The following is a 15,163-nucleotide window of genomic DNA, read 5'->3' as shown; positions in this document are numbered from 1 at the left end:
AACAAAGCTGCTGTCATCGGATCGTGAACAATTCAGTCCGTGAACTGCCAAGTGCTCTCTCCAGGCAAATAAGGATTGCAGTGTGTGGTTTCGCTGGACGGTTTCATCTAATCTAGCTGACTGTGAAAGTTCTTGATGCCCTGAAAATTATATTTTTTTCTTTTTTTCGAAGCTGAGAAACCGCATTTAGCACTGTGAATTTCCACTGGGATTTTCATAATTCCGTATATACATCAGAATCCTTAAACATTCATGCTAGTTTAAGCATGCGCTGGACACCCAATGACACTGATGGAAGGTCGGAACGGCAAGGCGCGTAGCGGAAAACGTGTGCCAGAAGTGTAAAAAAAAACAAAACCAAGGGCTGCACACACATAGTGCCCGTAGGAAGGAAACCCAAAGAAGAGCAGAAAAAAAATTCGGCATGTTTTAATACGCCTCACCAGGCGACGATTCGGAAACAATAGAGCACGTAGATGTTTTCGTAACTCTTTCTTGATAGGTGATGTGCTGACGCAAGGAGTACCGAAAAGGTGGCTAGACTGAGACATCGGGCCTGAATGGGGCCGGCAGAGGAGGGCGTGGACCCGTTGTCTGCGCAGCGCTTGGTGAGAACGCTGTCATCAGCGGCGCGCAGTGTGAACGCGCCCGGTGGATATCTGCGCATCTCAGCGACAACAGTGAGTGGGCGCACAACGGACAAGTGTCGCCGGCGTCGTTCGCTATGGATAACGAGAACCACCGCGACTGCCACCCTCACTGTGCTGGTGGTGCTCTCGTATACACCTGGAGTGTCATCGTTGCATTCGAGAGGTAAGAACACTGGGTGTGCTTGTGAGTGGATAGGTACCTATTCGTATCCCCCTTTTCTGTGACGCGCTAGTATTCTGGGCTACCAAGCAGTCAATAAATGTTGGTGGTGACACCTCGCGTAGGAAGAAAGAACGCAGTCTGTCCAGATGACTCTTCGGGGATATGTGCTACATCATTCTCCCTGTGATGACGTCACTAAAATCTCCCGTTTAATATTTCGTGTATGACCTACGAGCACTTATTGGCAGATGCGTTAAACTTACAAAACACCATTTTGAAGCACTTGCTGTTCTATTCGAACAAAGTAATGCATATCAAAGAATTATTCTTATTTGCATCGCAACTAATTATATACTTATCCATAGGTCCTTCTGTTTCTTGCATGATTCATTTTGAGCCATAAAATATAGTGGCGCTTTTATTCATTTAAGCAAAAAAAGTTTTACTCTCCATGTATCCCATGTAAATGGCCATATAATACGGCTTTTCGCACATAATATAGCCGTCAAAATTCATACGCAGGAGGTTCATTTTTTTTCTAAACCACGATGTATTTTCCTCTAGCTTAGTCATAATGCAAAAGAACCGTGAAAAAAAAAAACATGTTGGCTATGCAATTACGTAAAACGCGCCTCAGATGGTTAGAAGGTAGGTTTTCGTCCATTCTTGATTCAAAAATTATGTTGAGTCCTTATTTGACGCATAAGGGTAGAGCTTGAATAAGCGCCATCTTATTCAAAACTGCTGAACGGGCTAGATGGAATGAATTGATCTTTAAGCCACTTTACCTGAGACGAGCAAAGGCTGCCTGTCCGCGTGCTTGTTTATTTCGCACGAAGTAGCTAAAACATTTTTCTGTTAATCTAATAACTACGATTATGATTCGATGACACACGGTGCCTGTAGATTTAAACGCGAAGCATTTATTTGAGTACTGCAAACAAGCTTGGTATCATCTATTTATCTATCTATCTATCTATCTATCTATCTATCTATCTATCTATCTATCTATCTATCTATCTACCTATCCAGTCACCTTTGTCTAGGTGCTCTCGTAAAACTTGGGGTGAACCTAATATAATATGGGTGGGTAAGATGGCTTTTTGAATATGACTTGCTGGTCATGACATGAATATGGTGAGGATCGCGTCGCGTTGTCGTCACACTCATCGCGCCAGACAATGGCAGCAACCCGTGAGCGGGTATGTGCCGCTGGAATGCGGGTAATGTGCCACAGGTGATTGGAACTTAGTATCTACCCAGGAACGACGAGAACACAAACGGGCAATTTTAACGCCTGAGCGTTAAGAAATAGCCGACATCGGTAGCGTCAATATGATGAATGCACAGTATAAATGTAAGAGTCGGAGCACGAAACGTTTCCCAGCATTCTGCCACAGAGCCAAGCTAGGTCTATGAACTACTTTGCAACCTTACAAGCACACCATAGCTGTGGCATTGCACGTACGCGTCCAATTCAGCTACGGGAAGTACCGGGATCGATCCCCTGTGTCAGGCGGCCACCCGCCGGTTTACAAATGGGGGACAGGTGGGCTTCGGGAGGGTGACCCGGCGCCCTGTGGTGAGGCGTACTCCGCCTGGGGGACTCCCAACCCGTTCTGTGTGACCGGGGGAACCTCGCAAGCACTAGCACTTCAAAGCAGCTTATAGCTCTTTGTGTTCAAAAGACTCATGTTCTTGTTCGCACTGTTGCGCAAGTGCAAACAACTGGTTTAATAAACATACGCAACAGTTCAACAATCGTCTCTGCGTGTAACATTCGTGTATACCATTAGCGGCATTTATCAGCGTGTCGCTCAAAAAAAAATTACAACTTGGTCACCTTCAGGGCGCTTCCTTCGCATAACGTCAATTCCCAAGGTGCGTAGGATATGCGGATTTCTTTCTTACGTACATGAATTGATACTGCTCAGCGACTTACCGATAAACATTTAAAATCAGACTGTTAAAACTTTTCGCAGCAAAAGGCGTGCGAAATGCTGTTTGGTTCGAACTGTGGAACTCATTTTCTGCATCCGTAAGAAATTGAAATACTACGCTGTAATTGACGCTCTATTCTTTTTTTTATAATTTCCTCTTTCGATCAAAATAACACATCTGTCGGAAATAAGCAATCAACATTACACAAATGTTCGGAACTAAGCAAGGCAGCAAGTCACGTCAAGCAATTTTTCGTCAAAATGCGAAATCCGTGATAGTCCCAGCCTGCACCATCTCTGGCATGAAAACTGCTTTATGCGTCAGACATGGCTTTTGTTTTTTTCTAGGATCAGGGAACTATACACACCTGAAAGATCCCAAACCTTGAAAGAAAAAGAAATTATATAAAAGATGACACAAGCTACTAACTTAGAACAACCCTGTTCAATATTATTATATATTTACTTACGTTATACTATTGCGGTAATATTGGTATATGTGTATGGAACTGTCGTTCCGGAACAACCAATGAAATGACATTCAAAAGTGAGGAAGACGACAACGTGCTTGTTGTGGGTTGTACTCTCGAGCTTCCCTGTTGGCTTGCATGACTGTGCGCTCTGTACAGCGTTAGCAAGACCCGCTGTCGGCAAAGAAAACTTCTCCGTAACAATATTTTTAACAAGGTTGTGTCAATATGTTGAGAGATTTTACTATACAATATTAAGGTGGTGTTGTTTTTTCTGAGACTGACCCGTACAACCTCTTTAAAAATGAAAAAAAGCATATAACCGAGCTTTCTCGCGCATTAGATTTTGAATTTTGGGAACCAGGACCCGTTAGCGTGTCTAGATATAAAGTTCTAGGCACATAAAAAAATAAACCTTAATATGTGGCGGAATCATAAGCCACTAGCCAGAAGCTTCTAGAATTAAGATAAACCTTTTTGTGGTTCTGAGAAGATCACGCGAAGGAAAAATGCCGAAATAAAGATGCGAGGCGTCTGCAAGCAGCTGCTGCTCTCACGCATAGAGAGGGCGCTTATTTACAACAAAGAGTGGAACAGAAATTTTTTGCTAACCGAGTAAGGGCAAAAAGTACTGCAACGAGAACAGGTTATTCTTAGCGGGATGAAGGTAATGCCTACAACGAGACTGGCGTAGAAAATGACGATTCCTGTGGGAAAGAATGATTAGTTTTATTTCTCATTTTTCAGGGAAACTGTTTTCGAGGGAAAAGGAAAGACAAAAACCTGGTAAGACTTGCAAATAAATGGAGCGAAAAAAACCTTGTGATTTCCTTTTCGCAAGCATTCCAGGAACAACCGTTCGTGCGTAGGTTGTTTCTATGCAGAAATCCATTTTGTTGAAGCTGTAAGACCGAGATAGTCGCGTTTGTGGGATTCTGACAAAATCATACGTAATCTTGATGGCACCCGGGACGTAAATACCCGCACGTCATGTGCCGGTGTGCAATTGAAATCTCATCAGTGTGGTTAGCGCCAAAAAAAATATTCCATGAAATATTCCATAACCTACTTGAACTCGTTCCATTTCGAAAAGCAGCCTGTGTAGAAAAGCATCAATTTTTACTCTTCAACTTTCAATCTAAGGTGAAGGTTGTTCTTTTTTTTCCGAAAGTTGACGTATTGAATCATTTCGCGAATGCTTCAGCAGAAAATGTCATGGTAAAATTTGTACATTTTTAACCTAAAAAAACATTTCTCTTGTGAAGCGCAGTTTTAGATAATGTGTTTTTGAACTGGTAACGTGCACGGACGCTCAGTATGATTAGAACCACGAAAGCGCGTTGCATCACGAGTTCAAAGGTTGTGCATTGCTTCAACCTGTTTTCACTTCAACAAATAAATAACACTTTGTTTATTTAAAATCGTAAGGAAGACAACGAATAGCGCTAAGTAATATAAATACGGGCTAGGGGAAGTCATGCGCGATGTAAGCCACGCGCGTCACGCTGCATGTCATATTGAGCGCGCCTCTCCTTGCAATGTTATCATAATGCAAGATATTGTTGTTCCTCACGAGAGTAATCAAGCTGAGTATTGATAATTTGTAGAAAAAAAAATCCTACGACATTCAAATGACTTCACAAGGAAAGAAATAATACTGACACACGTTGTGTATTTGTACTTGTCCAAGTAGAACTAGCTCACCTTAACTCGCATAGTGTTTGAGAAAACTGCGATATTTACTTCAATGTCAGCCGAATTTCTAAATGGTTCGTGGTAAGGCGACGGACATCTGGTTCCATCTTTGGGGTGTAATTTTCACGCCAGTATCTTCTTTTTAAAGGCTGCTTGTTTATAAAGTACCTCTTATTATTGATTGCTAAAAAATGTGGCAGATCCCCCATATTTTTGAAGTCCACGTTAACCCAAGGAGGCAGTGATCACCTGTCAATGCACTTTTTTTTCTTCTGAACCAAGCTTTACGAGAAATATCGCCATGTGAGCATACCTTGTGTAGTTGTGTGTACATCTTTGCCTTCCCAAGCACGTCAACTACACTGGAGCGTGATGATCTCATGATTATGTTTTTACATAATGTCCATACTTGCGCTTGAGCACCGAAGTCAATTTCGTCGAAACAAAAGAAACATTACATTACAAAGGCGTGTATATTATGAGCAGCGTCATCGGAGTGTTCCTCATGAATTAGGCGAATCCTGACTACTGCTTCGCGAATCGTGTACACTTTTTTATCTTTTTTTTAGTTTGTATGTAAATTTAACTGTCAGTGCGCAGCTGCGAGCCCTTCTAATGGGAGGGGAGCTCGTTCGATGATTCCTTGTCTGTTTGAGAACTGGACAAAAATTTGGTTGTTTTATTCATAATATATTAGTACATATGTAATGAGTATTGCATATATATGAAAGCGCATAGCTTACACTGCAACTCAAACGATGTTGCCCCGACATTAACGTCAGCCCCGCCGCGGGGGTCTAGTGGCTAAGGCACTCGGCTACTGACACGCACGGCGCGGGATCGCATCCTGGTGGCCACGGCTGCATCCTCGATGAATGCGTAAATTGTGTAGGCCTCTGTGCTCAAATTTGGGTGCGCGTCAAAGAACCTTAGGTGGTCGGAATTTCCGAAGCCATCCACTAAGCATCTATCATAATCATATGGTGGTTTCAGGATGTTAAAGCCCAGGTAATATTAATACATACTGACGCCTGTACAGCGTGTTTTAGTCGAGTACTTTGAACCACAGACGTGGATGTGTAGCATAACTATGTACTGGGACGTAAGTAAGATGCATGGATTTGAGAACAATAGAATTGCGTTCATTTTCTTCTTCACGTGAGGCGGGATTTTTAGTTCTCAGAAAATATCATCTACGCAGGCACCAAACTTTCTTCGGCATGACTTCTAAATGCTATTGCCGGACCATTTCAAAAGCTTGTTCTCGCAGTTTCTGAGTTGATACAGAATGCGTATCATGTGTGGCACATCCCCGCGATTCATGAGTCATGTTATGCGGATATGGGCCAAAATTGTCAGTGACAAGGGGTTTCGTGGCGTACGTTACAGGTATGTATACTTTTTTAGTCTTAACCATTTCGGTTGGTCAAGTTGTTTGGTTGGTTAATCATTCCTATTCTCTTCTGTCCATTTGGTATACAGCAAAGTGATGAGAAGACCACAAGAGAGGCCAAACGTACGTGAATAGTGTTAGACAGACAGACAGACAGACAGACAGACAGACAGACAACAGATAGATAGATAGATAGATAGACAGATAGATAGATAGATAGATAGATAGATAGATAGATAGATTGATAAAAAGGCAGACAGATAGATAGATAGATAGATAGATAGATAGATAGATAGATAGATAGATAGATAGATAGATAGATAGATAGATAGATAGATAGATAGATAGATAGATAGATAGATAGATAGATAGATAGATAGATAGATAGATAGATAGATAGATAGATAGATAGATAGATAGATAAACTGAGATTTTTACAAATGCCCCCTCTCCCCCCGAATAAAAATTGAATTGAGGAGGTGTTTAATATAAGCTAATTTTGTTAATCTGACATTATTCAGCTTCGCAGCCGCAGATAAAATTGGCTGATGTAAGAGTTGATCGTTTGTTTCCCGTATAAATAAAGATATTTATTTTTAATACTGCTTTAGAGAACCCGTCCACATCCCAGTATTCTGCATACTTCAAAAGCGTGTATGTCATGATTATACTTGCCTTATATTTTGCCTAATTGGTTTTGTTTCTTCCAGTGGATAGGCAACAGCACGATGTTATACTTACACGCGTAATGCTCCGGCTAAAAGCTTCGCGGCCACCAAAATATCAATATCGACTTCATAGTAGTTCTTCAAGTTCTTTTTCTAATACTTAAGAGTTTTTTGCGCACTAGGAAAATGAAGTGAGGCAGCACGAACAAAAAGCCAGAGATCTCGAACTACTAGGGCTACTGTACCGGGTAGTGTGGCAGGATGCGGGTAGTGCGGCAGCCTTTGTAAAGTTTGCTGCTAAAGCTACGAGCGTGCTCGACGGTGCGGTATTCTTATAATTCGGTTCCCCAGTGGTTTGATCGAGTGGCCATGGTATCATTGCGAAAAGCAACTTCAGAAGTGTAACGAGAAATTTTAAATGGAGGTGAAACATGAAAATACAGCAATGTACGTGAGCGTCGTTTGTCGAGAACTGTTTTCCAATTACAAAATGTTGTGCCCGTTTGTAATCGAGTGAGTCGGATATCTTTACTCGCTTCGTAAGTTCAAGTACTAATCCTTACTGCAGCAGCGAACGGTAAAGCTTGCCGTTTCATAAGAAGTGTTGATTCTTTATTTTTTATGTCGACAATATTCGAAACGCCGATACAGTGAGCATTGTATCTGTAGCTCTTACGAGTGAGCTATTTCTAACAAACGTGCTTCGGCCCACAGACTGCCACCATGATAATGTTTCTAGAAGTGCACTCAAGTTTTAAAGCCATAATCATAATTGAATATTTTAATAGCGCTAAAATAGGTGCGGCTATGTTCTTGCAGTATCTAGTTTTGGTGCATTTTCACGTAGCATGTGTCGTAGTGGCTTTACAGGGTGCCTCAGCTAAGCCTAGCCAGTTCGAAAATGTCGCCAGCGCAGAATACGATATCGTAATCAAACGAATGTTTTTTTTTTGTTGCTCACTGTTGCTTGTGGTAAGCAACACTAGTTGTTCTGGCTTATTGCATATACTTCTGCCTAGCTAACTATATACTTTCACATGACAACTTGCGTGGTCAGTACTTTACCACCACCGGCTTGAAATTTTTACAATAATCATATCCGTACTTTCGTGCGCACATACAAGCACGTGCACGGGCACGCATAAAAGATCAAACTTCCTCTTCCTCAACCACCACAAAATTAAATGAATAGTAATTTATTGTGCAGCTATCCTCATGGTTATGTCGCAAAGTAGTGTTTTGAATGCAAACATCACACTCTTGTGCTCTAACAAATAAATACACAATGCAAGTGCAGAGGCAAAATAATTGTGCGAAAATCTTGTACTATAGATTATGCTATAGCAAATCACTGTTGCGTTTGACCTTGATATGAAGGTTATCTATAGTGTTTATCAATATAGTGTATATTGTTCGTTCATGCTTTAGTGCAATTCACAAAGTATTTGGGCAGATTTTGATGAATGGGTTACGGCATGTGCAATTTGCGTATGTTTGATGCTACACCAAGCAGGGTCGTTGGACTTGAACAGTTTATGTTAGGTGCATGTTTGGCGTATGCAGTGGGCCGAAGCAATTTCGCGCTGTAGAGCTCTGGTAGTAACTAATTTTCTCATAACTGTAACTGAAACGAAAACATATCAAAACAGAGACCCAAATCTTCAATAGTCTGCGTTTAGTCTACAGCAACCGCGCGTACAGTTTGTAAAGATGATGATAATAATAATGATGTACAAGAAACTTTTAGAACAGTTTTAATTTTGAAAAGCCACGTCAAAATGCCAAGTATAGTGAGAAAGTAGAGGTCCAATGCTTTACTACAGCTCCCACTAGCCCTGGCTCTTATGTATGAAACACGACATTCATTATTACTCTATACTGCACCTCTAAGCACCCTTACGTACCAAACAAACAAAAAAAGGCTGGCTGCGCAGGTTCGCTCGAAGTAAACAAAAATTTCCAGTGCTAAATTGACAGAAACACCTTTTTCTAAAAACAAACAGTAAAATAAATATTGAGCCAAAAGCTAACGACGCAGACTGCAGTTTATGAACACTGGTTATCATCTCTCATAGAGTTTAAAACGATAACTTTTTTCACATTGCTGGAGCACCTTCTTTTTTTTTTTGAGACCAAACATGCTATATTCGGGAAGAAGGTACGCGTTCATCGTGTTTGTAGAGCTAGAGGACGATAAAAGGCTCTACAGAAAACTGGAATAGGTATACCGAAGAAGCGATAGCCACCAAAAGTGCTTCCAAACATAGCAAACATGCCCATTTTTTTGGAACTGAAGTGCAGGGCGGCACTATATGCTTTGAAATATGAGGTATGTAACACGCTGTTTCATAGCTGGAGCTGGTATCGGCGACAGGGGAATCCAGGCAAACAAGTTTATGTCTACACCATGGAAAAAGTTTGCCGCTGGAAGCGCAAGCATTCTTCAGTCTATGTAACGTTGGCGAACATGCTTTGTTCTCTTTTTCAGCATTTCTCATTTTTCTGCGTTGGCTACAAGGGAGGAGTCTTTTAATAGGGAACATGTTTACACGAGGCGAACTCAGGAAGCTCTGTGATGAAAGCCACGTTGCTTCGTTCTCACTTTTGATTCGAAAGTGGGACTTCTACTTTTTTTTTCACTTTTTACATATTCGTGGCCGCTTCGTTTCGTAGTTTGGCAGCGCACTGTATTACGCTGCTAAACGGTGAAAGGCATACTGGACAGGTTTTTTTTTCTTACTTCTTTCAGATTACACAAATTCCGCAAAAATATAAAAAACACAGAATAAACGGAGAGAGAAAAAGAGAGAAGGAATATAAGGAAAGGTAGGAAGTTTAACTGTACAAACTACGTTCACTTTGCTCCCATACACGTGGGGAGAGGGAAATAAGGGAGTGAAGGAAAGATTGAGAAGAACAGAGACATTGCACACCACACACGCAGTGCAGGGTTTCACAGGCGGCTAATCTGTGTTGTTGCCTCGAAGTACACGAAGAAATCATCCTATGGTGATGTTTAAGGTGCATACTTCTCGCTTTTACTTCGCGACATGCGTAAAAAAATCACAGCATATCCACGGAGTGAATGATATGATTATTGAGGGGAAGCATCTGTGATCCCGACCGAGCTTCCGTTTGTCCGTTCGTTCTCGCTTCCGTCCATCCGCATGACCATCCGTGCATCCATCCATGCGTCCATCCGTCTGTCTGTGCGTCCGCCCGTGAGTTCGTCCATCCGTCTGTCCATCCGTTCGTGCGTCTCTCCGTCCGTGCCACCGCACGTGCATCTATCCGTTTGTCCATCTGCTAGTCTGTCTGTCCGTTCATCCTTGCATCCATCTAGTGAACACTCCAAGTACCGCCATCTCCAATCTCGCAACACCTGTGGCACATACCCGCTCTAGAGCGGGTATGTGCCGATGGTGGTTACCTGCTACTACTACTACATACATCCGAGGATGGACAGACCCACACCTTAAGGAGCTTCGCCCCTAATAATATTATTAACAATGTGCTTCTAAAATACCTAATACTTCAGGAAACGCAGTAGCTCCAACAGTGCTCACCAAATTCAACAGTATGATGGCTCAGCGAACTGGAAGCGCGGGGGTAAACACAGACACAAAGAAAGAGGAGGCACACAGCACGAGCGCTCAACTAACAACTCGTGCTGTGTGCCTCGTCTTTGCTTTGTGTCTGTGTTTACCCCAGCGCTCCCAGTTCACTGAATCATCATGAATTACCCACTAGCCCACCTTTTCATCTTATTCAACAGTATGGACACAGAATAAATCTGTTTGAAGCGTTGTGCGTGTATTTGCAATAAAACATGAATTCATTGGAGTGCTTACAAAACGGAGTATTAGCGAACTTTGTAAATATACAAAACGAACATAAGATATTAGAGTTTCGTTGGCGGCATTTTCGATGGAGGCGAAAATGCTGTAAGCATGTGTGCTCAGATTTGGGTGCACGTAGAAAAACCCCAGGTGGTCAAAATTTCCGGAGCCCTCCACTACGGCGTCTCTCATAATCGTATGGGGGTCGTGGGACGTCAGACTCCACATATCTCTCTATAATAGAGTTCTTGTGGCTGCATTCGTATATCAGCATGCAGCACACACCACGCTTTGAAGTACTTCAGAAAGCTGTCAGCTCGAAAGCGCTGATCGTTGCCTTTGAGAAAAAAACTTTCTCAGCAGGCTTTCGTGAGCTGTTCAGTCCTCTTGTGACTTCAGTAACGTATGCGCAGAGTGTCGTATGTATAATAAAAATGACAACGCTCTGTGCATAACTAAACCAAGTCACAAATATTTCCGACGATTTTAGTGCCTTGTTGACGTAATAGCAGAAGTAATGGAAACGTTTCCAGGAAAACTTCACTACATGGCCGGGCGCTCACAAAAAAGAGGGAGGGTAAATGGTTGTTTTTTAACAGTGTGCCGGCTGCAATATACTTCAGCAGTGCTAGGGAGTCGTTCCCGTGTTTCCGGAGACCTCAGGTCATCGCTCTCACCTTGGCCCAGGAGGCAAGATATTATTGTTGTGGAAGATAAAACAAGGTGAGCTTGGCCTCTCACGTTTCAGTAAGGCCTTCATTTCTTTGCCGACGTTTTATACTCTTTCAATGAGGGCATGCACCCTGTGTGCGTCTTACTGCCACGGATATTTCAGATAAGGTGCGCTAAGGTATCCAATACGCCACACTTTCGGCAATGGTATCAGTGCAACGTTCGTGTTCACGATTATCTGGTAAATGCAAGTATGGCATTGTAGGTTTCCGAGTGTAGCTTTGTGCTTGTTGATATTTTGGTTCGGAAGCGTGTATGCCATGCGTGGTAGACAGAGTTGTTCAAACATCACCGTGTTGGCGATGGGTTTCTGTTGACGTGGACGTTTGCCCGACGTCTTTAGAGTAGGAGAGAATGGTGCCAGAGACATAATCGCGGCCGCAGCATGTGCGGCCTTATTCCGCCCGACGTATTTTACTGAGAAACACGGGACACGCGGACATGCGATTATCGCGTGCTTCAGTCCTGCAATATTTTCGCTGCCTCGATCGACACGCGATATTTGGCCTAGTTCCTGACTGCTGCTTGACTATCGGAAAAGACTACAGGGCCACCCATGCACGTGATCACTTTTTGAAGACAATAGTCTTTCTTGGGGATCTTCGGAGGAAAAATGTTGGTTTGTCTGTCTGTCTGTCTGTCTGTCTGTCTGTCGGTTTGTACATTTCTCTGTTTGTCTGCCCTTAACGATACCTTAAACGGCCGTCCCCTTCCGCAGCGCCTACTCAAGATTCAGAGTTAATACTTTCGCGATTGTCAATTAAAAGCAATTATTGCACATATCTGAGGCACTATACCAACACGTAAAAATTCTGCACGTCTTTTTACTAGAAGAGACGTACATAAGTAATTCTAAGGACCGTAGCGTTTATCACGCTGCACTGACAATGCAACGCTTGTACGAAAAGGCAAATGTTTCCTACGCTTTGCTTAGGCGACACGGTGGCGGCAACTACCCGTCGTCTTGCGTTTTTCACCTTATCACCTCCAAGACGGGCGCGCACGTCGCGCGTTTCATTTTCCAAGATAGCTGCGAGATAGCGCTGATGTCTCACGTGTGACGTGACTCTATGCGCTCGTTCGCCTCCGCTGCACGCTCGAGGCACTCTAACGCAGCGCCTCCAGAATACCATTCACCAATGTTCTTGCACACAAAATCAAATTAACGTTTTCTTTACTCTTTCAAGACGCAAGACTATCGTCTTTCGACGATATTTGTAGTCTACCATGCAGATACTGGGCCAATTTTTTCTTGAGAAAATTTCATCTGGCTTTCCGGATGTGGAGGAAGTGCTTGCAGATGGCTGGCACGCTTCTTGGTTTTGTTTGAGCTATACTTTTTTGGTGTGGCGTTCTGCCATGCCGAGGACATCGCTCACCTTGTTTTACACATTCTCGATGATCGTCTCGAAATATACATTGTGAATGAATAACTACCAGGCCGTTACCCATGCCATTGCAACACTGGTTGGCTTACGAGTGTAAGCCATTGTAGAATTTCATACAATAATACCAAGGAAAATATGGCACTTGTGTCTACTCGGGCTCCATCAGTCGCAGTTGTACTCCCATGGCAATCATGGGAAGTACATGCTTCGGATTGGCTTCAGAAGAATTACGTTCTTGAGATTCACGGCGCTTTTTGGCAGAGAGTGAAAGAAAGTTATATCTAAATAAAGCTTGCTTCATTTTTTTTGGTACGTATAATAGTAACTGATTATTGTGGCCGTAATCAAGAGGTAAAATTAATCCTGGGCAAATTTAACCATCAGGGTATGCATTTCTCAGTCATTATGTTCCTTTTTTTGCGTCAAAATCAAGAGCGCTTGAAAACAAACATGCTTGTTTTTCGTTCAAAAGTACGCATTATGTATTTATGAAAAAAAAACATTGGAGAGGAACATGGGTTCCTCTCCGTCTGCTGCGATGCCGGATGCGTCTCTCCATGTGGTCTGCCCACAATGCACCTCTAGTTTTGTTGTGAGGTTGGGTGAGAAGAGCGTGAGTGTGAGCCGACTTAATTTCGCCTTTTTTGCAGTCGACTAGAATGAGTTTCGGCAACATGTGCTCAGAAAAAAAAAACATGAACTTGAAGCAATATCGTGCACCGCCTTAGACGCTTCATATATGAACAGTGGTGAGTGGACGACGCTTTGCTTAACCTGTCAAATACGTCTTGTAAATCTCCAACGTAGCGTCACGTAAGGAGACCTCGTAGTCTTTAGTCTCTTTGAACAACAAAGGCACTGGTTCAGTGCTTTGCACCACGTCCCGTCACGCACACTGCACGAGGTATAAAACGGAAATTACAGAAAAAAGTGGCAGCATATCCACGAAATGAATGATGGAGAGTGGGGCAAAGCATCCGTCCGTCCATTCGTTCGTGCTTTCGTCCGTCCATGCGTTGGTCTGTGTAACCGTTCGTACGTCCATTCGCCCGTCCGTGCGTGCGTCTGTTCGTGCGTCCGCACGTCCATCTGTGCGTCCATCCCTGCATTCGTGCATGCATCCGCCCCTGCGTCCGTCCATGCGTCCTTTCGTAGGTGCAGCCATCGGTGAGTCCATCCATGCATCTGTCTGTGTGTGCGTTCGTCCATCTATGCAACACTCCAAGTACCACCATCTCCCATCTTTTCATCATATATTCCTCATATAGAAGCACCGCCATCCAGCGGGCATTGCAAGGAGTAAACGAGAGGTGGCACACGCACAATTTCTTACAGCTTGTGCTTCTGGTCTACTTCTCACTTTTAACTACCTCGAGTTCATGGTATATACTAGGTCACTGTGCCCATGGCACTGCGGCCCAATGCTCGCTAAACCTTTCTAAAACCAAGGAGGTTACGGCCAGCGAGTATAACGTAGCAACATTTTCCTGTCAGATAGTGCTCAATGTACATGCCGATGACACTTAATGGGGAATGAGAGACAGGAGCATTCGGCTTTTAGTAAACACGCACGTTGCGAATTTTTCATTGTTCAACAACGCACAGAAGAAATCTCCCACCGGCACCACCTTGGAGGTCAAAATGTAAGACTGGTTACACACTACGACTACTACTACGACTACGAGGGACGAACGGGTGCCGCTATAAGGAGCTTCGCCCCTAGAATATTTGTAGGCCGTTTGCTAGCTGACGTCCTTCAATAGAACACCTCTACTTCCCATGATTTATGTGCGGATACAGGTGTTGCAGCACCACATTCTTCTCGGTAGGAATTCTTGTGTGAGACTCTATCGTCGGAAGTAGTAGTGGTTGTCGCCAAGAATTTCTGCGAGCCGGAATGACTTGAGTGATGATACGTTTTGCTTGAATGTCAGAAAGTGTGTTCTCTAAAAAATAGTGTTGTTCATCCCAGCAGTTGAAAGTAGACTCCACAGAGCAACTTTGGGCTTATAAAGAATTTCGTATACGCGAGCTCCTTTCCTCGTGGTGGCCGGCTATTTCATAATCGTGTTTGGGGTGCTAATAAATGTAAGAGAAAAAATATGAAAACAATTACAATGGAAAATACATGTGCTAATGATCTGCACATTGAACAGCCTAACGCAGGTAAATTCACACCACCTGAACCAATGATGCACGCGTGGGTTCAATTATGTCGCACAACG

At 43.1% G+C, this 15,163-nt stretch overlaps 1 protein-coding gene across 2 annotated transcripts in view; it reads left to right on the top strand.

Moving 5' to 3' along the window:
- The first annotated feature begins 248 nt into the window (after window positions 1–248).
- Window positions 249–15,163, top strand: part of LOC119177828 (neural cell adhesion molecule 2-like) — a 196,620-nt gene continuing 181,705 nt past the window's right edge. For both annotated transcript variants that reach the window (XM_075887458.1, XM_075887457.1), the window contains exon 1: window positions 249–813. In XM_075887458.1, coding sequence (XP_075743573.1) covers window positions 561–813 — 253 coding nt within the window. In that variant the 5' untranslated portion in view covers window positions 249–560. The remainder of the gene's footprint in view (window positions 814–15,163) is intronic.

This window comes from Rhipicephalus microplus, chromosome 1 (assembly GCF_043290135.1).
Source record: "Rhipicephalus microplus isolate Deutch F79 chromosome 1, USDA_Rmic, whole genome shotgun sequence".
Classification (NCBI taxonomy): domain Eukaryota; kingdom Metazoa; phylum Arthropoda; class Arachnida; order Ixodida; family Ixodidae; genus Rhipicephalus; species Rhipicephalus microplus.
The sequence above is the reverse complement of the archived record's forward strand: the minus strand, read 5'-3'. Positions and strand labels throughout refer to the sequence as shown.